Genomic DNA, 27510 nt, shown 5'->3' on the forward strand with positions numbered 1-27510 from the left:
TAATCCCTTGACTTTCAAGCTGCTATAGCTATACCTGGTGGATAGCTTCTATTTGCGAAGGGATCGAGAGTAGTAACTATAAGTGTTGTGGGTGATGGGTAAAGCTAGAAGTTCCCTTTCTCTAAAGCCAGTTAAATAAATTAAATAAATTAATTAGAACAGGATTCGTAGTAAAATAATAGCTGAATCACATGCTAGAAATGGCTCTTAATGGACTGGATAATGCCATTTGACTTGACTTAACCTTGAGGCGCTTTTACGACTGAGACCACATCCTCTTTCTGCTGTTTCCACGCTTTCCACGCGAACCAAATGAATGCATTTCATGACATTATTATGTGACATTATTATTTAGCCCCAGCAACAAAGCAGCACAGCAACACAGTAGCGGGGCCAGCACTGAGCGATATACTCCACTCGTACTCGCAGATTGAGTGCACAAGGCAACTCAATTAAGTGCAGGCTGGCTGGCTGGCTGGCAGGCAGGCGGCTTCGCACTGAAGTTGTCATAAATAAAGGCATTTGTTTGCGCTACCCGAAGGAGGGGGTGGATCACTGGATGGATGGCCTTCCCTCTTCCCCCCCCGCGTGCGGTCCCGCCCACTGCCCACTGTGCAGACACATAAATCAATGAGTGAGCAAACCGTTCAGTGGAAGATTTATAGGAGAGCCGTCGTCGTCGTCGTCTCTCGGGATATGATAGTCGCGTTGCTCAGTCGGGGCAGGTACAAGTACCTGGCACCGCAGACCACATAAAATCGAATCGCTAATGCACAGCTTATGGAGATCATGTTGGCATGCCGGGCACGAAGCTTCCAGCTCCAACGATACTGAAACTGAAACTCAAATTGAAATGGAAACCGAAACCGAAACCAAATTAACTTTGGCTCATGGCTAAAAGATGGCTAATTGCCGCGTGTGTACAAATTAGCTCCAATGCTAAAGTTAGAGCATGTTATTCAAATCGGATCACAATCATTTATCAAGCGCCAGCCAGCCAGCCAGTCTTTAGCTGCTTCTTCTCGGGCATAATTGGAGGGCAATCAGTGAAACTAAAACGTAGACAAAAACCAAAATAGAATCGAGACAAAGACATTCTAGCATTGAGCTGAAATACTTAATTCTACTCGCATCATTGGAGGCGACTGACAGTTGCCAGCTGAATACGGAATCGAGTTGGATCGATGATGGATCCCAGCATATATACGATGTACACACGATGTTGCAGCACAGCCACTCCCATGCCACCAAAGAGCACAAATGTGCTGCTGCTGCTGCTGCTGGTGGTTCTTGGTCGTGGTCGTGTTCGTGCCTTAAGTCTTTTGTTTCTTTTCGGCGGCATGACATTTGGCACACAGAATTCTTCTGCCGCTTCTGCTGGTCAAGTTAAATGTCATTCTCTCCGCTCGCTCTGAACTTTAAAGTTCAAGTGTACACAATGCCTGACAATTATGGCTACTTAGTTGGCTATATGCAGCGCCGATTGGGATCGCGATTGCGATTGCGATTGGGTTGGGTCGCCCGCACATTTCTTGTTTTGTTTGCCTTTGACCCATGCGGAAGTTAATTGCGGATTGGGAGCACTCCCCAGCCTGAGAATGATAAATTGGAGACCTTCAAGCTGGTCTCGAGATGAGCAAGTACGAGCTGAAAAAATAGCAGTTGTAGAGACACTCGCCATAGTTGGGGCGTGCCCCTTTACTGGGGGTTGGCTGCAACCTCGACCCACGGATTTTCACAGCGATGAGAAAAATGCAAATTTAATTATGTTCCAACAACAACAACAACAACAACAACAACAAACATCTTAAGTGGCAGTCAAGTTTACTTGTTCATTTGTTTGCTGGTTCGCTTGTTCAGCTGTTCTGTGTTCTGTGTTCAGTTTTCATTAATTTGGTTGTGCTTGGCTTTTGGTGTCACTCCACAGCGACGCTGCACAGGCTGTCCCAGACCATGGCATAGAAACCATATATTCTAGCATAATGAACACCAGAGAGAGCTTAGAGTTAGAGCCTGAGCCTGAGCCTGAGCCTCACCCTCACCTCGTAATTTATAGCATCGCGCATACGCCGTGTGGACGTGGACGTGACGTGGACTCCGAGCCGCATCTCTCAGAGTCAGCAATTATTATTGACAATTAATTGGCAGCATGTGCTTGGCTTGGCTTGGCTGTTAGCCGCCTGCCACTGCCACTGCCCCTGCCCCTACTTCTGCCCCTGCCACTGTCCCTGCCACCACTGCCTGGCAAGTGGTTTGTCTTGAAATGCGATTCTCAACGACTCGTCCGATTGCATTTTCTCAGTGTATATGTACTGGTATATGTATGTCTATGTTCTATGGGGCCTCCCACCCTGAACCAAACTGACATTGACCGCCTGCATCGCCGGCCGGCTAAGATTCAACTTCAGCTACAACTACAGCTCCAGCTGAGTCATCATCATCATTATCATCATCATCATTATCATGACTGATGCTGTGGCTGTGTGGCTGGTTCTGGCCAGATTCTTTTCGGCCAACAGTCAAGTGCAATCGAATTGCAAATGAAGACAAATGAAGTGCTTGGCTTGCAGGTTCGACTTCAAGGTTGGCTCGCCTCAATGCGGAAAACATGACACGAAAAAAACTAGAGAAAAATATATACATATAAATATATATATATATGTACATGTACGTGCACTCGTGGCATGGTGGCATGGTGGCACCCGTACAGCAACGGAGACAAAACTGTCATTAAAGTGTAACATAAAAAGCAGCTAATTGCCAACATTTCGTTGCGAGTGCCAAGACTCTTCTGAAACGACCTTATAAATAACCCAGACACGACGACAGTTGTCATTGCAATGGCAGAGACCCCATACCAAACCATAACAAAGCATCTATCCCTCTATCTATGAGTCTTCCCCCGCCGCTAACTGGAGTAGGTCTTGCGATCACGAGTGGCTTTCCCCCCATACAATACACATAAATGCATGGAAATTAAAAGGTTGTGAGGCTGTGAAAGTGAAAGTTCTCTGTCAACGTTTGATGGGGGTGGGGGAGTGGTGGAGAGCAGTGCTGCCTGACATTGACAGACGAAAGGTCAAAGCTAAGCCCCCAACACACGAATAATACCCGTACTTTTCTCCCGCCACACGACTCTGTGATTATGTTGTATGTACACCCAAGCTGCTGCTGTGGATCGGAGCAGCAGTGAAAGTGACGATTGCAGCTCTTTTTGTTTTGATTTTGATTTTTAAATTTATGAGATACAAAAACAGACAGAGACTGTGAGACTGTGAGACTGTGAGACAGCAACTGAGATAGCGAGAGACAGAGACGGCGAAGGAGGAGACTGAAAGACTGCAGGAGAGACGCGAAACAACCCACGACCTGATCGCTGTTTACACGCATGCGGTGCTGTAAGTGCCAACAAAGTGCCGGAAAATTTCATAGACCCGCTGATGACTTGCCACAGGGGATGCAACGGGGGATACTTTTGACTGGGGAGTGCCCCCCCAGGCCACTGCCACAGCGCCAGCCCCGACCAGCCCCGACCAGCGCCAGCCGCCAGTTGGCTTCAGGTGATGCGATGCTGAAAATGGATAAGACTGAAACTGAAATGAATATGAGCTGAGTGAGTGATGGAGAGGCTTGGGAAATGCAACGAAAGTGTTGGCGAATGTCTTTCGAGGATTGTTGGGTGGGAGGGGAGGGAAGGGAGTACCGTACCTGAGAAGTGACTGAAAGTGTTGCCATAAGAGTCTAGTTCCCTCGGAGAGTAGTCGTCTTTCGGCACTGCTAAAATCTTCCTTAATTTCCCCAGCTCTGAACTGAAACTTACACTCTGATTGTGGCGGCTCTTCCTGGACTCTCATTTGCATTTACATATGTACAGTACATCCACTCTCGTACGATCGTTTATCGTGTGGCAGCTTGGTGCCAGGCGATAAGTGGGCCTAACCAAGAGGCTGGCGATGATGATGATGATTATGATGATGATGATAATGATGGACGCATTGAGGCGGCCATTTAACGCCCACTTAGACACGCTCCCCCATGCCCATTGCCAAACAGGCGAACATTGCACAGCACGCTACAGCTACAGCTACAGCCAGTCACAGATGCAGATACAGCAAGGCACAGACAGACAGAGATACATACATACAATACACACAATAACAATGTGTTAATTATACGGCTAACGCCCACGCGGCAGCCACAGTCACAGCCACAGCTGAACGCAATCAGATACACACAATCAGCAAGCTGAAATTGAAGAAGTCTCATCAAGAAGAGCCCGCCATGACGATGGATGGGCTGCCTGGCTGGCTGGCTGGTGACGATGACGATGACTATGACGATCGCAATGTGCAATTTTGTTTGATTGTGATTGTGGCCAGTAAATGATTAAACACATGTCCATGTCATGCTGTTTGCACACTCACAGATACACTCCACTCGTAGCACTCGAGCACACACACCCATGGGATGGCTGGCTGTGGGCACGACGCGCTCAATTTAACGCATACGCCCCATTGTACCCGGCCAGAGGGGGAGCAGCAAAGGCAAAGTCGTGCCAAGAGACGCAACAACATCAACATCGATATCGTCATCAGGGTCATCATGTTACAAGTGCCAACCCCCCCCACCCCAACCCGTGTCTGTATATATAATTATAATATCTAGCGCTCGTGCACCTTCTGCTTTCCTCTGTGGCAATGCCTCTCCTTTCGCTCGCTGCTTTGGTTCACTTTTCCCTTTGGCTGATTTTATGGCGCTTTGTCTTTTTAGCACTTTCATAATTCGCGAAGCGTACAACAAAATTTCCCACTTTAATTAGACATTTCGGGTGGTTGGAGCGACCCACAGCTGGAATTTCACTACCCCACGATTTATATTTTGATTTGTGCAATTTTACTCATCCGTGCAAATCTATGCCAAGCAGTGTGACGAATAGAATTGATTTAATAAGCCGAAAAAACCAACTTAAATATTTGCCTAAAGCAATTAAATTTTAATAAATTAAAAAGGCTCAAACCTACATAAATGCAATGCAAACAAATCAGCAGAAAGAGTGCAGTACTCCAAAAAAGGGGTTCAACTTTATGCAAAGGTTTCGTGGGAAACCAACAGACCCAGAGTGATAAATAAAGATACTTATTTGGCGGTGGAAATGGAAATGAAGATGCCGATAGAGCTGTGTGTGAGAGTGGAGAAAGCCACAGCTCGTGACGTTTTATTTGCTTTGATTTCATTTGTTTCTTTCGATTTTTTGTTTATTTATTTTGTCCAACTTTTATTGCATTTGGAAGCTTTCGCTTCAATCGCAACTCTTTTCGCTGTGAATGATGATTGATGAGCGGTCCCCCAAAACAGAGCCAGCGACAGACACGACAGACACTCCAAGTGGACTCGAGTTCGAGTTCGAATGCTTTTGGGCCCGATCAAATTTTGTCTGATTTGATTTAACAATGGAGTGACCGAAGCACCGATTGCCTGTTCCTGTCCCTGTCTGTTTTGTTGCTCTGGATGCATGGAAAATGCACACAGATCGATGGCTTTCCAATTTGTTTTGGGTGTCTTTTATATCTTTTGATCGATTATGTGTGGCAGTGGCCAAATTCAGATCCCAGCCAGCAGCCAGCCGCCACCAGCCACAAAGCGAGGCAATTTTCTAAATTAGCCAAATCGAATGGTCGAAACGTGCAGCAGCCAGCAGCCCCCAGCCCCCGTGCAAGGCAAATAAATAATAATAAAGTAATCTATACTTACCACACGACATATCGCTCGATGTGTTTGACCCATTTCTGGCAGCGGACCGAACACTATCAGACATCGCTCGAAAACAGCTAAAAAAAAAACAAAAAAAAAACAACCAAAAGCCAAAAATATACTCGTACTTTTTGCCGGGAGTCCGATTCAGAGACGGCCATAGAGCCAAAGCACTACCCAATTACACTTAACAAACTCATTATGTTCAGAGTTTGGCCAGTTGCAGGCCCCTCAGCACTAAAGGAACTCCGCCACTGAGAGGTCGAAGCATGGAATACCCTTTTTCCGGGCGGATAACTAAATGATTGATTTGCAATTTAATACTCCACTAACGGCTACTGCGGACAGATATTACTCACCAGAAAAGGCATCGCTGTAATTGTTCTCGTCTTGTTTTGGAATCCATAATATTTCCACTCACTGAAACACACAGGATAATGCCATAATACCCTCGGAGAGCGTATGGAAACTACCAGCGGGTGTCAGGCCAAGAAATTGCCGCCAACATTGCATGCAGTGAAAACTCTGCAAAAATTCCAAACAAAAAGTGAAGAAAAATAAGAGACATAAACACCAAAAAAGAAACAAGCAACAAAAATTGTGTTGAAACCAAAAATTGAGTGGAGGCAGGCCGCATATGAAAGGCAGACTCCGACTGCGGCTCTGGCTGGCCGGGGGCTCTGGCTCCGAGGGTGGGGTCGCGTTGCTGCGAGTACAGAGGGGCCAAAACATTTATGCCTAGAACACGGGCCAGCTCACAATTTATGCCAGCTGCCGCTGTCCGGCTCACATTATTATCGACTTTTATCGATACGACATTTGACTGCTGAAGCAGACCCCGCACACCACAGATCCCAGTTCCCAGACCCAAAGTTCCCCCAAACGCAAACCAGAATCGAACTCAGACTCGGCAAGTCGCTGGACGAATGTAATTGAGTTGGCATACGACTTGGCGTCGAGTTAGCGGAGTCTGTCACTGCCCCAAGAATTTTACTTAAATGGGAAACTGCTGGAAGTTTTACTGCACTCTCAAAATATATTCCAGAATAATTTAAATGTGCCAAAGGTTGCACTAAAGGCTGCAGAAATATGGTTTTATGTACATAGCAAAGCAGACCAAATTCCAATTACAAATTACGCGTGGAAGGTTCGTTGGGCAAGCACCTGGTCCGATGATCGACTCCCTTCAAAGGGTACAAAAAACAGCAGCTAATGGGGATGGAAGAGGAGAGCAGCGTCAGGGTGCTGGGACCTTGAATCAACCTGCGAGAAGGGCACAAATAAATCAGTGATTCTTTTGTCTGAAAATAGATGTGTATCATTCATTTAAAATAATGTGCACAAATCCCTCCCTGACATTGGGATACAAATCACTCCAATCAGCAATTATAATTAAAAAATATAGCTTGGAACTCTATCATATACCACTTCTTGTGTACCTTCCTTGAAGTGCTTAGTTGCTGTTTCCGTCTGACGTTCTTTGAGGGCTTCAGCGCACCGGAAATAGTGTCGAAAGACTTTCGCTTCCCTCTCAGCGTCAGCGTCAGCCTGAGTCTCTTTACACATGTTCGGCAACACATTTCACCACTCGATTTCAAACATCACACAAAGACATTAAGAGCCTTCCTCGGCACCGCCGCACACAGCACTCGAGGCAGCCGCGGGCAGAAAGCTCTTGTGGCTCGAGTGGCACTGGCAGTGGGGCTCATCTGGCATATCCACATGCCAAACTACTGAAGCAGTGAAATCTCTAACTGATTTCTCTTTTCATTTGCAGCCGAGTTCCCGGAGGAGGATGGAGACATGCTGATGGAGCCGAACGACTTTAACCCCGATCACGGTGCTGCGCTCCCAGGAGCAGCACTTCCACATGCCGCCCACCACCCAGCTGCAGCCCAGGCAGTTCCAGGCGCCCATCCAGCAGGAGCAGGAGCCGGAGCAGGAGCAGTTCCGACCCATCGCCAATCCGAACACCAAGCTGCTGGCCCGCTCCGATGTGGGCGCCGATTCGCACAGCCAGGCGGCCCAAAACTTCTATCCGCCGTTCTACCACGAGGCACCGCCGCTGGGTCACTCGCGGCCCTACTTTGGAGTGGGACACGGCCATGGACACGGACACGGAACCGTCTCGGAGAGCACACCCCTGTCGCTGCCACTGCCACTACTGGCGCCTGGACAGCACACCCAGCAGCAGCAGCAGCAGCAGGTGCAACAGGTGCAGCCACATCCGCAGCAGCAGCCACAGCCACAGCCACAGCTGCATCCGCAGCAGCGCAACTTCGATGCCAGCATCCTGGGGAGCGGGGACTTTGGCGTGCTGAGGGGCGGCACCTTCTATCCGGAGGAGGAGATGCCCTACCATCCGGAAGACAACAGCGACTACATCTACGGGGACGCCAACAACGGACACGGCCGGCCCAGCGAGGGCTTCGTCCAGAAGTACACCTACCCCGAGGAGCAGTTCGCCAACTTCCGGGACTTTGCCGACATCAACACACCGGCGGACTCGGCCTTCTCCCAGTTCGTGGTGGTGTATGCGGCCAAGAATGCCACCGCACCCAGCACGCATCCACATCCGAAGAACATTTTTGAGCAGCTGGAGCTGCTCGACCGCGAAAAGGCACTCGAGGAGGCGGCCCTCAAGCGGCTGTCGCCTGGACAATTCGCTGGCAAGGCCAAGGTCAGCTCCAAGTCCAAGACCAAGCTGGCCAAGACGAAGCTGCAGAAGAATTACCGCAAGAAGGCGAGTCCCAAGGCGGATCCCCTCGACCTGGAGCCGCTGCTGGCCCTCAGCTAAGTGCCTGCGCCCCGCCCCTCCCGGTGCCAGCAGGCGAATCATTTCCATTTCTCTCCACTGTTAGATTTATTTATTTTATTTCCAGAAAAAATGCAAATGCAACTGCAACAACAAAGCAAAACCCCACAAATCGATCGCAAGCCTAACTCTTAAGATCCCCTCTCGAGTTGCCCCAAGACCCCCAACAAAGTTCTGCTTCATTCCACTGCCCAGCCACTGCCACGCCTCAAGAGTTCAATCTTCAATCTAACCCAATCTGCAAACCATTCCCATCCCATCCCATGCAAATGTATCCTTATATTTTTTTTGTAAAGTCTGTCCGCATCAGTTGTTAATTCGTAATCTTAGCCCGTAGTCTACTATATATCTCTGTATATCTTATATGCGTATCTAATGTAATGTATTTTTTGTCTAATTGAGCATAATTATTTAGTTATGTGTGTGTGTACATAAAAGCGAGAAATCGACAAAACCAATCAGCTCTTAAATGTAATCTTAAACCTAAATAAAAACGAAATAAAAACCCACCAAGTTGAGTTTTATTTTCTCGCTCTCCTCAGGCCTCAGGTCTCGTACTTGGCATAGAGCGCATTTAGCAGTGTGGTAAAGGAGCCCGCCGTCCTGAATATCTGTCGAGTGAACACCATGAAAGGTCAGACTGAATTGCTGCCTCTGTGACTCACCCAAACGAGCAGCGGCCTGCCCAGATCAAAGAAGTAGGCGCCCAGCACCATGTCCCTTTGGGCACGCTGCAGGGGCAGCAGCAGCAGCCGCCTATGGCTGGGGCAGAGGCCCTGCCACGGCATCACCTGGTACAACTGGCGCGAGAAGCGCTCCGCCTCGAGGCGCACCTGCTCGGCGCCAAAGAGATAGATGCACAGCTGCGTGGTCACCACCATCGAGAAGAAGCCGAGGAAGGCAAAGTTCTGGTCCGTGTGCGGCATGATGTACTGGCAGATGACGGAGCAGTAGAGCACACAGATGACCAGCACCTCGACGAAGGCGATCGCCCGGAAGGCCGCGTTGAAGCGTGCCACCAGGGCCAGCAGACGCGCGTGCTGGGCGAACAGCTCGCGCAGGCCCAGGTCCTGGCGAGTTGGGTCGCAGTGGAGCAAATGTTGCTGCAGCTGGGCGGTGAGGCGGCGGTAGTGGGAGCTCAGGCCCAGGGCGAACCAGCCGTATAGAGTGTCCACGCCAGTCGTCGAGCAGCAGAAGAAGGCCAGCACGAAGACCATCAGGCAGCAGTCCAGTGCATAGACATGCGGCTGGGTCACATCGTACGGCAGTCTGGGGAGGGAAAATTATCTGAGCCGATGGCCTTACTCACTGTCCCACTTACAGCACACGAAAAGAGGTGACTGGCTCGAACCGGTCCGTTTGGCAGAGCCGCACCATGGTAAGGGCCAGCGGCACCAGCAGGAAGGAGACGCTCGTCCCGGCACACATCAGGAAGTAGACGGCAGCCAGCATCTGGCCGCGACGGACCACTCGGCTGGGTGCGGGCTCCTGCAGCTGGTGGATGAGCGCGATCAGATCGCCGGACTTGGCCAGGAAGATGGTCATCTTGAGCAGCGAGGAGATCATCTGAAGGCCGTGCATCAGCGCCTCCGAGCAGAGCACGATCTGGTGGCGGTGTTGCACCATGAAGGCGCACACGGTGCACAGCTCGAAGCTGGTGGCCAGCACCATGACACCGTACAGGATGGGCCGGCGCAGAACTCCCTCGCCAGCGGCCGTCACCGGTTGCAGGTCGAGGCCCATGGCCGCAAAGGTGAACCGTTGCGTCCACAGATCCGCGAGAGACGCGGCCAGCAGGTTGAACATGTCGATTCCAAGTGAGCCCACTGAGTGGGCTCCACCAAAGGATGTCAAAGGAAAAGTTGTGGAAAACTCTTTGGCTTAATTGGTCCCATAAATACCATTTACTATACCATTTGCGTTGCCTTCGCTCACGCCCCGGACAGCGGATAAACTTGGCCTGGCCGGGCCGGGCCGGGCCGGGCAAATGATTTAATTATATGCCTCGGGCGTCTGTCCGTCTAAACGTCTAGGCCAACACACAGCAGCGCCGCTGCCCGCGCATCGCGTCTCGCCGCCCTGCAGCTCTGGGGCACAGTGGTGGGACAAAAATCATGTGTCCATCCGTAGGGGCTGACTACCAATGGTAATTAATTAATTAACAAACGATACGCCATTTCCCCCCAAAGACCCTCCAAAGTTGCAACGCTATTATATCCCTACCTTAAACTTAAAATAAGCTAACATAAAATATATGCGGATCGGATCAACAACTGGCTGCACACAATCTCGAGGACTGTCGCTCTCAAGTTCGGCTGTGCTCGGGTAGGGAGACCGCGCTACAGAGCATTTGAATGTGTGCGTGTAAAACAATTCGCACTTATACAAAAAGTAGAACTAATCCATTTTAATATGGTAATCATCATGGTTCGACTCTCTTCCTCGCTCACTCACCAAAGCAGATCTGATCCTGAAATCAGGCACTTTATTTAGGATACATTGCCATTAGCCCCAAGGGGCTAATTGTGTAATGGTCAGCATAGTTGCCTTCCAAGCAGTTGATCCGGGTTCGATTCCCGGCCGACGCACATTCAACTTTTTGTTTCTTTTTTTTTCGCATTTTTCTAAATCTTTGGATGATTTTTATTGGCATCCATTAATATGGTGGTTATTTTTTATAGAGAAAATACTACCGGATATAAATATTTTCCCATGTTAATCTCAGGAAATGTTGTAGGTCGCAAGCTGCCACAGCAATGAGCGCCCTGCAGTCTGCAGTCCTTTTTCTACACGTCTCCTTGCACGCACACTTTGTCCCACTGTGCAGTCGTCATGGCTAACGGTACCACACTTTACTGCTGGTCTTACGACTGGTCCCACTGCAGCGACTGCTCGCTGGCTTTCCTCACTGCTGGTTGGTCTTGGTCCCCACATGCTGCCACTGCACTCGCACTCCCAGTCCCAGTGCCAGTCGCTCTCTCAGTCTCAATCTCAGTCTCAGCTTCAGTCATGGTCATTGTCCGCTAGCGGTTCTTACTGCCGTGGGCCCAGGCAGTACTGCCCCTGCCACTGCCACTGAGCAGTTGGCTACTGCCTTTGCGGGTCTTTGAATGCGTTTCTTTATCGCACAATTCCCGACTTTGGCATATGTTTTGACATTTGGAGGCTGGCACTTAATTTACGGCCTCACCTTAGTCTTGGTTCCACCACAGTCGCGGACGGGGGCACAAGTCATACAAGTATGTGTGTGTATGTGTGTGTGTACATATGAATGCCAAAGCCAAGCCACCCGACTTCCATCTGGTGCGTATGCCGACAGATAGATCTGGTTCGAGGGGCACACTCACTCCCATTGCAGCGATCTGTTTGGCTAAGTATTTCAATTAACTGAACAAAACTAAGCATTGGAAAACTGCGGCTGTGGCTCGGGCTGTGGCTCGGGCTGTGGCTCGCCTCTGGCCTGATACAAAATTCAATTATAATTGATAATTATCCAGCAATTGCCGCCCATTTCGATGGTGTATCGTGGGAAAATCCGTAACTTGTTCGATCCGGAACTGATGCAAGAATCAACACCTAATGCCAGAGTCTCAGCCAATGCAGCGATGCAGTCGGTGGCTCTTCTTGCATTGAATATTTGCGCACGCCCAGCCCCGTGGGGAGTCCTCCAATCAGCGCGGTATTTAAGCTAATTAATGGGCTGGGCCAGCGGCGATTCAATTGGATTCGACTTGCAAATGATTTAATTAATTAATATGCACAATGCACTGCAATTATAATTGTGGCTTCATGCACCCAATAAAAGGTGTGCAAATGATGAATAGATTTGTAAGGGGAAGGCTGAGGGTGAGAGTGAGGTGACCTCTTTGACTGTCGAGTCTATGTACCCTCCCAGTAGAGGGTAACCAAATGTCAAGCCGCATAGGGGCACTCCTATTATGGCACACAGAGCTATATGGCAATATGGCAGCTCTTTAAGGCCATTTGTCAACGCGCCCTGCCAAAAGTAATGGAAAAAACAACCGAAAATAAAATCGGAAAATTCTTTGTGCCATAGGAGCAGCAAGTCCAGAGAGCCGCAGAGCAGAGCAGAGCAAACACTTGAACACCCACACGGCAACGGGCTGTCGGCCTGAGGTCTCTTGTTTCGACGGTTGCTCGTGTTGCTAATAAACCCGGGCCACGAAACTCTGCATAAGATCTCTGACTCCAGCTGAGAAACTTCAACTCGGACAAATCTGGCGACAAGCCAACACACACAACATCGAAACAGAAACCGAAACAGAAAAGGTTTACGTTTACGTTTACACACACACTTCACGGCACTGGAATCCGTCGTTTCTGGCCTTATTTTGGTTAAGTTTTTCCTTCTTTTTTTATTTCTGTTTTGTGTTTTTTGGACTATTTGCGTTTCGTGCCGCTGAAAACTTTATGAATATACAAATCGTGAGCTTAATTGAAATTTATTGTTAATGAAAACAAAATTATGGCTAAGCCCAAAACTATGGCCACTTGACACGAAAGAACACAGAGATCTACACACACAGACAGAGAGAGAGAGAGCGAAAATGATTTTGAGTCGGCCCACATGGAGTCACGAGAGCAGCTGGCAGGCAGGCAGGCAGGCAGCCCTGCCCGGAAGGCAGGGGCAGAGACCCGCCCCATCTCCCCCACCAGCAGGCTGTCATTAATTTAGCATTTAAGCGCTCATTAAGGTGACAGACGGCGACAGCTGACTGAGGGTATCGGTATCGGTGGGTGGGTGGATGTGGCTGTAGCTGTAACTGTGGCTGTGGCAACCTCTACCAGTGCATAGAACTAGCCCAAACCGATATCGGTCCAAGAATGCCATGGCCTTCACTCAAATGGATCACATTCAATCCTTTTGCCGTTCGAGAACCACATGGAGATCGTCGCAGCATGCACAATCCCTTAACAGTTCTTTTTTGGCTCACAGATCATATTCTTGCATGCCGTGTCTGGCCTTGGGCCTTGGACCCACTCCCACCCGTTTTTGGTGCGCTGCTTTATGGGCCCTTGGATCATTCCCATTCCCATTGTCATTTACGATCTTCTTTGGCCCTTTGCTTGGGGCCCTAAGTAATGGTAAATATTTGGCTGAACAATTGAACTGTCTCGAGTCGAGTCGCGTCGCGTCGCGTCGAGTCGTCATGCTTTTGGCTGGCTTTGCCTCTTCATCTCACATTCTATGACTTCTTTGCTGGTGGCGGCTTCTGTTTGCCAACGAACTTTGAAGTTCGCTGTCTGTGCCTTTCACAGTCGATAGATAGTCTAGTCGCTTGGCTTAGCATACGTGGCCAACGCTGGCTGGCTTTTGTTGCCAACTAATGCAAATAAATTGTGAGCCACAGTCACTTGTCATCAGCGCTCAGCGCTCAGCTCTTGCTCATCAGCGCTCTGTCGGTGCGCCTTGACTGCACTTTGCATCTGCATCTGCATCATGCCAGCAGCCAGCAGCCAGCAGCCAGCGTCATTGTCATCATCATCCCTTTGGAGGAAGCGATTGTCTGTCGCTTGATGGCCAATCCCTCAATAGTGCTGCTGGCAATTCGTGACGAAGATTATCCCCGTGTGAGGCACACACACTTCGAATTTCCGTTTCGTTTTGTTCTAGTTTCGTTTACCCATCAACAAGCAGTGCTAATAAATTATGTTCGTATCTTTGGTAGCTGCAGCTTTGCCAGCACGCTCCGCCATTTGGTGGCAAATCCTGAAGCTGTGCCGAGGATCTTTGCAGATTTTGTGTGCCCCTCACGGTGCGTAGATCCGTGCCACAAACTCATTTAACTAGTTGTTTGTTCATTTGTTGTTTGCCCCTGTCGCCGGGCTACCGTTCATTGTTTAATGTTGATTTTGCAGTTCTCGTTTGGCCGTTGCCTGGGTGCCTGTTGCCTCTCCTGTAGACTGTCAATGTTAATGCTGGAAACTTGAAATATTTTAAGCAGCAAATGCAACAACAGCTGGAGTCAGAGTCAGAGTCATAGACAAGAGCCAGAGGCAGAGCAACAATTGCGGTATTTGTCGTCGTTTTGTAATGATTTTAATGCCAAGCATAAACAATTATTTTCAATTGCAACACATTCCTTTGTGGCTCGAACCGAACCGAACCGAGGCCTGGCCTGGCCTGGCCTGGCTTGGCCTACCGCCATTTGACATCGTTTGTTGTCTTCACAATTGGAATTGTAAATTTGAGATGTCGCAGATGTTCGGATGACTCCGCAAAGCGTTTGTCCGCTTAGTGCAGAAGTTTGAAATGTGACGGGGGGGGGGCCTGGGGGGCTGGGGGGCCCCGCTTTGATATGTCAATGAGTCAGTCATTCAGTCAGTCAGTCAACTGCTTAGTCAGCTAGCACGTGTCGCTCTTATGGCTCGAGTCTTTTCCACTCTCGATGGAAAAGTGCGTCTTGCACTCGAACAAAAGGAACCAAGCTCCGCGTGAGTCTTTCCCCTGCAGCCACTTGAGCACTTCCTTGAGCAGCGTTCCTCAGCGTTCACTTGACTTGGCATTACGCAAAGCATTTCCCCTCCGCAGTTCTTCGGAGTGCAACAAAAGCGGCAAAGTGTTAATGGTCATTGTTCAAACAAGCGATAATAATGATTACTCATGTCAATTATTGTTATTATATAAGACAGATGTCGGCATGCAGCGAAAGCCTCAAAGAGGCAGCAGCAGCCAGCAGCAGCAGTGACAGCAGCATCCAGCGAGCTGCAATTGATTTTGTTGTATAATTTCTACAGCTTTATCTTGTCGGCAGCTGCATGAAATTTATTGAAGATGCTCCATGCTTTATGGCTCCTCTTGTCGGTACGAGCGTGGCAGCGGGGCAGCGGGGCAGCAAGCTCCGTTCGATCTGTTGCTGTTGCGGTTGTTTAACGAGCCGATGCCCCGCTGCCAGACGGAGGGAATTTCGCAAAACGAAAGACTTAAGACACAAACTCGACCTCACTCTCTCTCTCTCTCTCTCTCTGTCTGTCTGCTTGGCCTGCTACCTTCTTGTGTTTGCGCCACAAGACTTATCGTCCCCCCATATCTAAATGAAGTACATGTGAGCCCCCGATCCCAGTGGCTGGACCACACCCCAAGTGGCTTGCTTAGCTGCTGCACTCCTGGCAGGTAGCGGATATGGATCATCCAGGAGACGGCACTCTTCTGCTGAATGTGCCCCCATTGGGGGGGACACACCTCAATGTGCCATGTTCTCTCCTTGGGCACATGCATTCGCATTGAGCAGTCGGTACTTTCGCTTGCAGTTTGACGTGTTCAATGGCCGCTACAAGAATGGTTTGATAACCTAATTGGACCCACTCCATAAGGGTTGCACATACATAGCTGCCGACATGTCAGTTGCCAGTGCACGAGCATGGCGGGACGGGTGAGAGTGAGTGCGAGGAGCAAGCAGCAAGCAGCAAGGAGCAACTGGCGAAGGAGAGAGAGAGAGGGTGAGCGAGTGAGAGTGAGAGTGAAAGAAAACTGCCAATTTGGCCAAAAGATGTCGACTGCTGGGATGAGAGTCATTCGGTTTCGGTGAGAGCGAAAGTGAAATTGTCTTTGTTGCTTTGCTGCTGGCATGCAAATTGAAAAATACTCGCCAAATGTTGACAATTTCCAAGCAGCATTCCCCCCAACATACCAGTCCAAACAACCGTTTGGGTACCCGCACGATTTGCTGCGGAGCAGGAAACATTTTACAACCTCAACAGCCACAGAAACAGCTTCACTTCAGCCCCGGCACCAGCAACAGCAGCCCCAACCGGCCATGAAAGAGGAAATCAATGTTGCTGCTGCTGCTGCAGTGGAAGGAGCCCACAAAACCGAAAGCACTCGAGACAACAAAAAAAAGAAAAAAGAAAAGTCGCACGCTTTTAGGTGGAAAGCGAAACCAATTTCACTTGCCGGCCAGTCCAATGCATTTGCCAGGTTTAGTTATGAGTGCAAAAGCAACAACTGCAACAGCAGCTACAGCAGCAACAACTGCAACAGACAGCAGCAGCAGAGACAACATAATCATGGCAATTGACAAGATGTGTCAACCAGGACGACACACTCCAAGAAACAGATGGCAAAACCGCGCGAAGGATATCGTGCGACAGGGGATAAAAGGTGATTGGCATTTATGAGACCCAGCCCCCATGGCTGGGGGTAATCCCATATGGAAAAACTCATAATTCTGACATGCCAAAGTAACTTTTGGGCATAGATCCCCCCCACATTACTGCGGACTCTGCCGCAGAATGCTTTGGACGCCCAGCTGCAGGCTGTTTCAATATTATTTACTACGCTCTCGCATGCTAGAAAATAGAAATCAATAAATTTGGAAACTTTATGCCAGAATTTGCACATTTCTACTGCAATGGATGGGCAAACTTTTGCGCTCAGTGCACGCGAGAAAAGATGCAACGCAACGCAAAGGAAAGCCAAGAAAAGAGCAGAGCAGAGAAGAGAAGAGAGGAGCAGAGAGGAGCAGAGAGGAGCAGAGCAAAGCAGAGCAGAGAAGAGTGAAATGCGCAACACAAAAAGGAAAGCACGAAGACGGAGCTGCAATTGCATTCGGCTCGAGTCGAGTCGATTCGATTCGATTCGATTGCATGGCATTGCGTCAAGGGGTCTGCCAGTGGAATGGTGTAAGGGAAGTGCAGTAACAAACGAGTTTCCTGTTGGCCAAAAGCGCGTAAACTACCCGCAAGTTACCATCCCAGTCGCCGTTGCAGTCTCCTCCGATCTCCCTGCTGTGGTGTGTGGCTAGTTGGCAATTTTTCACAATTTGCAATCAGCGAACGAGAGAAACTTGGCTGCTGCTGCTGCTGCTGTGGCCGATGTCGCTGGCTTCCTGTCATGTGATTTCATTTCATTTCATTTCGCTAATGTGCAATTAATTTGAATTTGCATTATGTGGCATCGGCCGGTTGCTTGGTTGCTTGGTTGCTTGGTTGGTTGCCTGATGGTGCTAATTAGCTTTTGCTACTGTTGCTGCTGGTTGTTACTACATAAAAATTACCTCAGCACTCGGCACTCGTCTGTCAGTTGGGGGTTGCCCAACTGCCACACCACTGTCATCGCTTCCATCAGAAGTTGCCATCAGCATCATCAGCATCATCATCGCCATCTGCATCTGCAGCAATCCCAAATATTTCCTGCCACACACACACACAAAGAATTAAAAACAGAGGGCTGGATACCCTTGGCGATGCTTGGTTCCATGATCGGCATATATTGCCAGCTGTAGTGCAGATCAGCAGGTGAGTCTTCCTTCTCGGGGCTGCGCGTTGCAAGCCTCTGTTCGTAGTCGTGGTACCCTTTGAAAGCTGAAATAAAGAAGCGAATATATATAATCATTTCAGCGGCTGACGCAAGATGATGTTGCAAGCGAAGCGGCCGAGCAGCCAAGCGGCCGAGCAGCCAAGCAGCCAAGCAGCCGAGCAGCCATCGGCGAGTGTCATTGACTAATGTTGCATGAAGCGCATAAAGCAGGCAAAGGTAACCACAATAACCAAAAATCCAATCTATGAACGAAACTGAGACCGAAACAATAGAACCGAAGTTGCAGGCTGCCGCTTGCTGGTTGCTGGTTGCCGGTTGCCGCTTGCCACTGCAACAACAGAAGCAGCAGCTCTGCCCCAGCTGCGGCACAGCCCCAATCTACGTCCCCTCCTTGCTCATAATATAATATAATGCTGCTGCTTGCCATCTTCGAAATGTGAATAGGTTGGAAGCGGGGTCAGGAGGGGATCGGAAGGCGTCTCCGATTAATTTATATGTGGGCTGTGGGCTGTGGGCTGGGGGCTGGGGGGTAGAGCGGGGCTGAGCCGCTGCCTGGCATTTGTCGGCAAACGTGAAAGGGCACAAACTCTTCCAAATGGAAACATTCGTCGTTGTCTGTCAACGTGCCGTGCCCCCAACTGTTGCCCCTCCCCCCCTGCCGCACCACTCACAGCGATGGAACGCAGAGACTGCCAGAGACTGTGCTGCCAGAGACTGTGGTGCCACAGACTCGGCCTTAGCTCGGTTTGCCACTTCGATGGCACTCGGCGTGCCAAAATGTTAAATGGGACAAGACAAAGGAGCGACTGCGACCCGGCCCAGGGGAGCTGCAGCGGGATCGGCAGCGGGAACCGGCCACTTGCCTCTTGCCACTTGCCACACCGACAGACATTCGCCTGAGAGCCAGGCATGGCCAAATGTCAAGTCAAAATATTGCCAAAGAAACCTCAGTCAGAAAGCTGCACGCCGTTCGCTGGCAAGGCATTTTTCGAGACAAAATGGGTTATGAGGCACACGACCCGCACACCGCCCACCGCCCCCCACACCTCCGTTTCCGACAGCCGACACAGGAGCGTGGCAGGGGCAGAAGAACAGGGCACAAAGCAGGGCACTCGATGAAGGAGCAGCGGCCTAAGGGCAGAAGAAGCTAAAATGTAAAAGGAAGTTCATTTTGGTAACCAGAATCGAGGGATAACATTGCCTAGACATCGGCATCGGCATCGGTAGTATTTAATGGATCAAGGGGATCAAGTGCATGAAGGGTCCCTGTCCATCCTTCTACAGTTCTCGCCCATATAGAAAAGAGCCCTGCAATAGCCACCCAACCGATCCGCTGGGGCATACTACAAGTCTCCTTCCCTGTATCAAATGTGAAGCATTATTTTGCGATAGTTTTATCGCTTGCTGGGGATACTCTGTCCCATCCCTAGTGATGGATCTTGTCCAAGGCGGATCGTGTGGCCTGGCAAATTGTTTGCCACATTGTTGCAAATGTTTTTCGCTTTTGCGCAATTCGTGTAGCACGGAAATTTACCCCTTTTTTGTTTGGACGCGAGAGGTTTTCTTCTGTTGTTTTTGTTTTGTTTTGTGGCACTTTTGTTGGCGGCTTTTGAGGAATACCTCGACTGCGATACCTTTGTGCGGCTCAAGGTTCGCAGCTGCATGAAGCTGGGAACAATTTCATTTGAAGCGATCAATGCCAGCAGCAGCAGCAGCCAGCCAGCCGATCAATTCGATCAAGATGAGATCAAGACAGACAGCTGAACTTTGCAAGTCATAAGGTTTTTGCAACTGTTGCAGTAATCAGCGATCATAATTCAAAGAATATCCATCCAACAGCCAACAGCCAACAGCCAGCGATGATCTGATCCGTCAAATGATGCAAAGATCAATCTGCTGGACTGGGACTGACATTCAGTGTCCCGGCCATTGACATGTGGCATGTGCAGCAGCCCCACACACAGTCTGACGATTGGAGAACAGAACACAGATTGGGCATTTGATAGCTGATAGATGTAAGATCAGTGATCGCAGATCGCAGATTGCAGATCGCAGATCGCAATCGCATATCGCATAATAAATGTCCTGAGACTGTCACAGCTGGCTGTCAAATGCCAGCGAAATGTGAGTGGCAGCAGCCCGGCCAAATGGCATCGCCAGCGTAGAATTCGATTCCGATTCTTGATTGTTGAATGCCGATCGCCGATCGCCGATCGTAGATAGCGTAGATCATTGATCGATGCCCAATGTAAGCCAAATTGACAATTTCGTTGGGCTTACACGATTGCGCGGCGTCGCACCGCACCGCACAGCACTAACCTTGACTTTCAAGCCAAATGTCAGCGAACCACGCGGGACACATAAATACGAGTACATACGAGGTGGACAGACAAACAGACAGACAGACAGTTGAATGACTTGGGCATACCCGTACCCGTACCCGTACCCGCACCCGCACCCGCACCCGTACCCATACCCATACACGTAATAAAAACAGAAACAAAAGTCAATAAATAAATAGACAAGACAAAAGAAGCCAGAAAAACATTTGCAGTCAATCAATCGGACATGCCGTACAAATTGTACATTTAAACGGATCACAGCCGATCCCAGCCGCTGGCTCTGGGGTGGGGGTGAATGGGAGGGGCTCTGGCTCCGTTCAATTAGAGCCCCCCCCACCATCGATGATCTCAAGGTAAGCATTATCGCGCCATCGATACAGAGAGCGATCAATACGAGTCCCCGCCGTATCACAGAGCAGAAGCAGAGCAGAGGCAAGCCGAAAGCAACAGCAACACAGCGGCCCATTCGGCCCAACAAATTACCAACAATTGCCATTAAACTAAGTTTCCATTACCGTTTAATTGCGTTCTGCTAGGCACCCCCCCGGTACTTGGCTTTTCACCCACAAGCCTCCACAATGTCCCCCGCATTGATTGCCGACTCGAGTGTGATTGATTGATGTACGATGGGACAGCGGACAGTGGACAGCGGACTGAGGCCCACTCGAAGAGCGCGATAATCTATCCAACCGCCAAGCATCCATTGTGCCCATTCTGAGAGCGGGCCAGAGGGTAGTTGTGGGGGGTAGGGTGGGTGGGCGCACCCACCATTCAGTGGGGTTCTTGGACTCGCTTTCGAGATCGATTTCGGGCGATAAGATTAGAGGGCGGCCAAAAGTGAACGAACGGTTAGCTCTGAGCCAATTGAACCGAATTGAACCAAAAACTGAACGCCCACAGCAGTCCGATCACAGCCACAGCCAAGAAGTCAGAGCTCTCAGGCTCAGCATGACTTGACAGAGGGAGATGCCAATAGCAGAGTCAGAGTCAGAGTCAGAGCCAGAGCCAGAAGTGGATGTGGATGTGGAAGTGCAGGCCACACATTCCTCAACTCAGATCAACTTTGTGGCACAGTGGTCTGTGGTGCGGCGATAATGCTGCCAATGGGGGGCAAACACTTGCCACTACTGTGGGGGGAACTGACATAATTATGTGTGTAATTTTCTGTTTCATATTTTAGTTAACAAGTCGAATCTATGCGCTTTGCTTGGGGTAACATTATTGCATTGTCTTTGCTTTATTCTGTATTCCTAAGAGCGATGTTTAACGATTCCTTCCCCCGATATTCCCAGCTGCATCTGTTGATCTTGCATCGCCAGAGCACTACGATAATTACCCAAGCATGTGGAGAGTTTTCTGAACTTCCTGAACATTGCTGCATGGCTGTGCGCACACTTCCCCGAGCCACTGTCCTGAGGCATGTGTTGGTGCTGGCTGATTGGTTTCAATTTTTCCCCATTTAAGCACAGATACAGAGCCAGCCAGCCAGCCAGCCAGCCAGCTCGAGTACTCGCATTGTACACACAAATAAGGAAGCAATTTGCTACTCTCTGGCCAGACTTTTCAAGTGAGGAAACGAAGCCAGGCGAAGCGGGGCAGAGCTGAGCTGAGGTGACTAGCTGAGGGCTGAACTGAACGAAATCGGAGCCAACAAACTATTCGCAGACAAATTATGCGCAACGCCAACGCAGCAAATGGAATGGGCGAGAGGGCAGGGAAAGGGAAAAGTCCCAGTTCTGTGGAAAATTGTATGCGTTTGGCAATCGACGCGTCGCGACGTGGACTCCAAGTGGCAGCCAAGAATTTCTGGCACAATCATTTATTATGCTAACCAAAAGACACCTTCGCTGACTGGCCAACTGATGGACTGACAGATTGACTGGACAATGTTTTTGCAGCCAAATGTGGCAGCTCAGTGCGGCTTCCGTGCTTCGCTTTGAGGCTCCAGCTGTAGCTGGAACTGCAACTGGAGCCAGGGGAACATCTGTGGCCGTCTCCTCGCTCTGTCACATGTCAAGGACAAGTCCCAGCGACTACAGAATGCCTGAATAAATTTGCATAACAGCACAAATGCCTGGCCAAACGCAAGACAATTGCAAATCATTGCAGATCGAGATTGAGTCAGTCGGCAGTCGGCGGTCGGCCGCTAGGAGAGTGTGAGCCAAAGAGGTGCGGCTCGGAGACTCAGACCTAAAGACTGCGCTGGCGACTCGAACAGAGGCTCAGACGCGCGGGTCACTCGGCCAGAGCATCTCGTACACTGGCAAAAAATAAAGGGAAACATGTTCCCTGAGGGCAGACAGTTGCAAGATATAATTGCTATTAGCGGCTAAAGCTTAATGTATTTATTTTATATGCAAATGATTTACAGATTATTAAATTCTGCTGGGTTATTTTGATTATTGATTTATTCCAGGTAAAGGCTTGAACTCTACTTTTCTTTTAATAAAAGCCCAGGGCTCCGAGGCAGGGCTTCGTTCCACGAGTTTTATCAAACTGAAGGCTCCATTTAGAGGGAGAGTGTTCAATCGGCAGGACTCTGAAAGAGATGCTGCGCGAGTGCTTTGCTTTTCCACAATAACTGGCATTTTCTTCGCGTGCAGCAACAATGGCAGCAGCCACAACAACAAGGCAGCATGTTGCATGCCACAGAGCTGCTCTTCATATTTCAACTCTGAACTCTGTAACTCTGCAACGCTGCAACGCGGCGGCCTGTCGCCATCGTCGTCGTTGTTGTTGTTGTTGTTGTCGTCGTCGTGTTTGGGCTGCCGCTTATCGCGATTTGTAACAAAATGCTGCTGAATAATTTTCGTATTTTTTGTGTAATATTTTTACCCATTTTGCTTGCTTGTTTGCCTGTTTGCGCTTGCGCTTGTCTTTGTCTGCATTTCAATGTCTTTTCGGATCGCTTTGCGTAAATATTTGCCATTTTATTATTATTTTCTATTGACGTGGGACTGACGCCGGCCCCAACCCAAACCCCAGCCACTGGCCCCAAAAAATGTTTAATTAGCCCGTTGCGACAGTGGCTGGGACAAAGTCGCGTCTTCACTTGGGCCCAGTGGCCGCGTGGCTGAGATCATCTGGCTAACGGACCGCGGGCCACGTCTCGTTTGGCAACAAAGCCTAATGAGCTTCCGTTTTGCCGAGGCTGTTTGTCTTCAGTCGACCATCAATTCAATGTGAAAGAAGCGCTAAAAGTCCCCCCAAGAAAATACTCACGGTGAAAATGTTAGCTGGCTGCCGAAGAAGCGACTGCTGCAGCTCTGGGGGCTATATCTTTGCGGTGAACCAGTTGTACGGGTCACAAATCTGAAGAAAAATTCAATGCTGATTGGGTCTAGTTACTCCATAATCAAGTTATTCGTGCTCATGTCAGCGATATCTCTCTATCTAAATCGAGTGGCAAACATTTGACATTGTCTGACTCGGCATCAGCTGTGATGCACATTCGGATCTATTCTATTCTATTTGATGCAGAGCCAGCGTCAGAGTTAGAGACAGAGCCAAAGCCAAAGCCAAAGCCAGAGCAGAACGGAGTAAACACACACAGAATTTGCATTTAGTGTCTGCTTGGGGGTATGGATTTATGGCCATTTCTGTGGTGCGGCAAATGATTGCAATTAACCAGCATTTCAGTAGCTGCCACAGCATCCTACGCACAGTGGGGACTTTGAATGAGAAGAGGCGCCTGCCTGCCTGCCTGCCTGCCTGCCTGCCTTTGGTCTGTCTGCATTTGTATCTCTAACTGTGTCTGTGTCTATGGCCGAATCTTGTACGGAGTACGAGTATCGCAAACAAGTTCTTCTCAATTACAATCTAACGGCCTAACAGTCGGTGCGGCTGGCAGCTCGAGTGCAACTCGAGTAGCGTCCCTCGTGTGGGCCAGCGGAGGTCTTCTGTGATCTGTCTGCTGTCTGCTGTCTTCTGCCTGCTGCCTGCTGCTGTCGTTTGTCCCATGGTGCAGTGATTGTTGTTTTAATTAACGAGCTCAGCGCAGCTTGACTTGCCTCAAGAAATCAATTGCTCCAAAATCCCCGTGCAGCCACCGAGGACGGGAGGGGGACTGATATACTTGAGCGTTGAGCGATTCATTCGGTGCGGATTTCATTTGAGGTACGAGGCATCTGTCTGCGGGGCTTGTCGGTGCTCTGCTTGAAAGACATTCGAGACATTGAACATTGTTGCTCCAAATGCTATTTGTTTATTAGCTGCGACTGCGATCGCTTGCTTTTGGATAATTATTTATTAAGGTTTTACATGGCAGTCCCTGTCCCTGTCCCACAAAAGTGCACATTCAACACACAGAGACAGCGACAGAGAGACGGGCAAGAGAGACAGACAGCTGCAAGGTTGCTCTTGCAAGCGAAAGAAACCAACAGCGAAGCCGTAGCCGAAACAGATACAGATACAGCTACAGATAAAGATACAGAAACAGCTACAGATACAGATACAGCTACAGATATTGTACATTAGATGCAGAAGCTGCAAATGCAGATACACAGCTACAGCTACAGCTGTGGCAGCTAATGGATTGAGATGTTCAGCGAGTGGAGTGGCCACTCGTCGCACTCGTCCCTGAACTCTTCCGCTGAACTCTTTTCAGCTTCATCCCCAACATACCAGAGGGCTCACCAAGCCAACTCATTTCATATAGGAAAACTCTGCAAAAGTAATTGAAATTTTGAAGCGATACATTCGATTGGTAAGTATTATCTTCGTACTATCCTGTCTAGTTCTTCTATAAGCGGAACAAGCCGAGTGAAATTAATCTGTGAAGGATGCCCAGAAGTATCGCCCTAAGTGGAATCTGGCCTCATGAAGTATTTAAAGTAACATCGCTAGAGTGCCACACAATTATCCACTTGGCTTGTTCCACAGTCTGTAGTCCGCTTTCCGCTGTCCGCAGTCCGCTCTCCGCAGTCTCCGTAGAAAAGCTCTGAAACGCTTTCACGCTCCAGCGCCTGTGCAGTCAGTCGAGGGGGGCTAAAAGTCAGTGGCCATTGTCCGGTTAATTTGTTTGCGCTTTGTTCTCTTGCCCAATCCCAGATCTCCCGCCAGCAGCAAGGCGGATGTCTTTGGATTGCTTGAACGACCAACTGGATACGGATAAACGAGCACCATGCACGTACATACATATTTACATATATAATATATATTATATATATATAGGTACAAAGACACAGACATAGACACTGGCTACAGTCATTTATTTGTATGTATTCCAATAAAGAATAAAGAAGCTGCAAGAGTTTTAATGGGAATTAATTCAGTTCAAAATGTTCCATAAATTATTATTTCACCCACAAACCAACAAAAAGCTGCCAATGATTAAACCACTCGTTATAGTATATTTGTTGTAAATTCAGGCAAGTTCGATTCACTGAGTAGCTGTGTGTATTCAAATTATAATCAGTATTAATTTCTGTGTGTGTTTTGCTTGGGCTGTATTCAATGTTCAATGTTCTTTGGGCTTCTTTCGGCTGTTGCAGGGGGGGGTTCAGTCTCAGGCTCAGTCTCAGGTTCAGTTCAGGTCTCTTTAGTTTCCCCCTCTTCGGGTGGGCGGAGGGCTGCCTATGCGAACCGCATGCACTTGGCCTTCTGGGTGTAGGTGACGGCGCCGTACTCCTCCACGATCTGGTCGATGGCGATCTTGTTGAGATTCTCCAGGTAGAGGCGCGTCTTGCGCGACTGGATGATGTAGCTGATGACGTCGTGCATGTTGTCGAAGAATAGGAAGCCGGCGGTGCCGCAGCTCAGGTCCAAGTACCGGAATCGGTTACGTCGCAGGTGCAACCGTCGAACAGGAAGTAAATGAAGTCGCTGTTGTTGTGGTAGCGGAAGACCACGTAGTTGCCCCAGGGCGCCATCACGAAGACGCGCTCCGCACACCGGAAGCCGGCGCGCAGCAGCTTGCAGATGCTGTCGTAGCACCCGTTCTCGGACCCCACCACCGCCATCGTCTCGGGTATGCGCAGCAGGGCCGGATAGTGATTGGGCTGGGCGCGCACCACATCGTGGGGGCCGCTGGACTCCGGGCATGGATCCAGCGGCGACATGACCTTGGGTAACTCCGGGCATGTCGGACAGGGCTCCGCTGCGACTGGTGCAACAGCTGCGGTCTTCCTCTTGCCCTTCTTGCCCTTCTTTCCCTTGCCCTTCTTGCCCATGGCTAACGGCTAACGAACTCTTCCTCTCTTCTTCTCTTCTCTTCTCTTCTTTCCACTCGACGGCTTTCCCTATTCAGGTATTTGCTCCAGCTAAGTTCCCGCTCAATTCGTCCTCTTTGGTTCGATCAGTGGCTATGAAAGTAGTGAGCCACAGGCTTGCATATTGCTGAGAACAAAAGGAAAGGGGATACAGGGTGCTCATTAAAGTTACCCTTGCAATTCAGCTCAAAATAATTTTAATTTAATTTTAGCTTAGACTTGGGAGAAATGTCTGAGGGACCGGAGAGTATTCTCGGGCATTCTCGGGCACAGTTTACTGTGGTCTTAGCCAACAGCAAACCGGCCAGCAGACAGCAGACTGCACTCACCTGCAACTGAAACTCTCAAAAAGGAGCGTGAGAGAGGTTGAAAGGAGGCAGCAGCAGCACTCAATCGAAAGCACTGACGACACCGCGTTTCGATGGGCACAAAAATCGAATCAAACTCGATCACGCGACTGCGAACCAAACCGTTGTAGCCGAAAGAGAACAAAATTTATTGCTCGGAAAATATTTTACTAATAATTTTGTACAGATCTAAAATTTTGTTTCCGAAATCTAAATTTTTTCCGAGATTTTTTATGTGTTGTGTGTGTCGTCCGGACACGATTTTGGTTATGGAAAAATATGCTGTGGCTTATCGAACGGGACAGTGGCAGCCCGACAAATGTCCTGTCTCGGCCAACTTGATACGGAAATTTATGAGATTTTTTTTGGGGGGATTTTGAAAGCCCCTCAAACAAATTAAATTACAGTTACCGGCTCCTCCTTCCTCCCATGTCATTTGTTTGCCATTCACAGCGAGGCAGTGTTGACAGCTGTTGACCCACAGCTCACAGCTGCTGGCATTACAGGCCGTGTTGCAAAGTGCTGTGCTGTGCAGTCCAGACCAGCTGGAGAGAGTGCAATTGATGGATTGTCTAACCCTGAATGGGCAGTGGACATTAAGCTGCCAGCGCTTGCAAGCAATTAATTAGAATTCAATTAGATGGTCTGCCTCCCGGAGTGACTTGGCAACAATTAGGCAACGTCAGGGGGGGGGGGGGGGTTGCCACTCGGCTTAATTAAGTTGTGTGTCAGCCAAGGAGTCGCCTCTCGAAACCCTCCCCCCGAA

General features: G+C 49.4%; 3 protein-coding genes across 3 annotated transcripts; 1 reads left to right on the forward strand and 2 right to left on the reverse strand.

Annotated features, from left to right (window-relative positions):
* The first annotated feature begins 7536 nt into the window (after window positions 1-7536).
* Window positions 7537-8645, forward strand: LOC111068977. The gene is given in 3 exon segments (XM_041595828.1): window positions 7537-7578; window positions 7580-7966; window positions 8024-8645. Coding segments are annotated over 3 exon segments (936 nt in total). The 5' UTR covers window positions 7537-7554; the 3' UTR covers window positions 8549-8645.
* Window positions 8646-9111: 466 nt separating this feature from the next.
* Window positions 9112-10372, reverse strand: LOC111069060 (odorant receptor 1a). Its single transcript, XM_022358950.2, has 3 exons — window positions 9888-10372; window positions 9232-9835; window positions 9112-9177 (listed from the first exon to the last, which is right to left on the reverse strand). Exons 1-3 carry the CDS (start codon window positions 10370-10372, stop codon window positions 9112-9114), a joined length of 1155 nt encoding a protein of 384 aa, XP_022214642.2.
* A 15147-nt stretch (window positions 10373-25519) lies between these two features.
* Window positions 25520-26837, reverse strand: LOC111069001. The gene is given in 3 exon segments (XM_022358876.2): window positions 25520-25971; window positions 25974-26524; window positions 26727-26837. Coding segments are annotated over 2 exon segments (594 nt in total). The 5' UTR covers window positions 26359-26524; window positions 26727-26837; the 3' UTR covers window positions 25520-25762.
* Window positions 26838-27510: the final 673 nt, after the last annotated feature.

Source organism: Drosophila obscura, unplaced genomic scaffold (genome assembly GCF_018151105.1).
Source record: "Drosophila obscura isolate BZ-5 IFL unplaced genomic scaffold, ASM1815110v1 contig_84, whole genome shotgun sequence".
Lineage (NCBI taxonomy): Eukaryota > Metazoa > Arthropoda > Insecta > Diptera > Drosophilidae > Drosophila > Drosophila obscura.

What these genes read in the sequence shown, in the direction of transcription:
- LOC111069060 (XM_022358950.2), bottom strand. Translation starts at nt 10,372, where the DNA reads ATGTTCAACCTGCTGGCCGCGTCTCTCGCGGATCTGTGGACGCAACGG. An exon ending in GTCACCTCTTTTCGTGTGCT is followed by an intron (nt 9,836 to 9,887) that starts GTAAGTGGGACA and finishes TTCCCTCCCCAG; the next exon opens with ACTGCCGTACGATGTGACCC. An exon ending in GCAGGCCGCTGCTCGTTTGG is followed by an intron (nt 9,178 to 9,231) that starts GTGAGTCACAGA and finishes TTCACTCGACAG; the next exon opens with ATATTCAGGACGGCGGGCTC.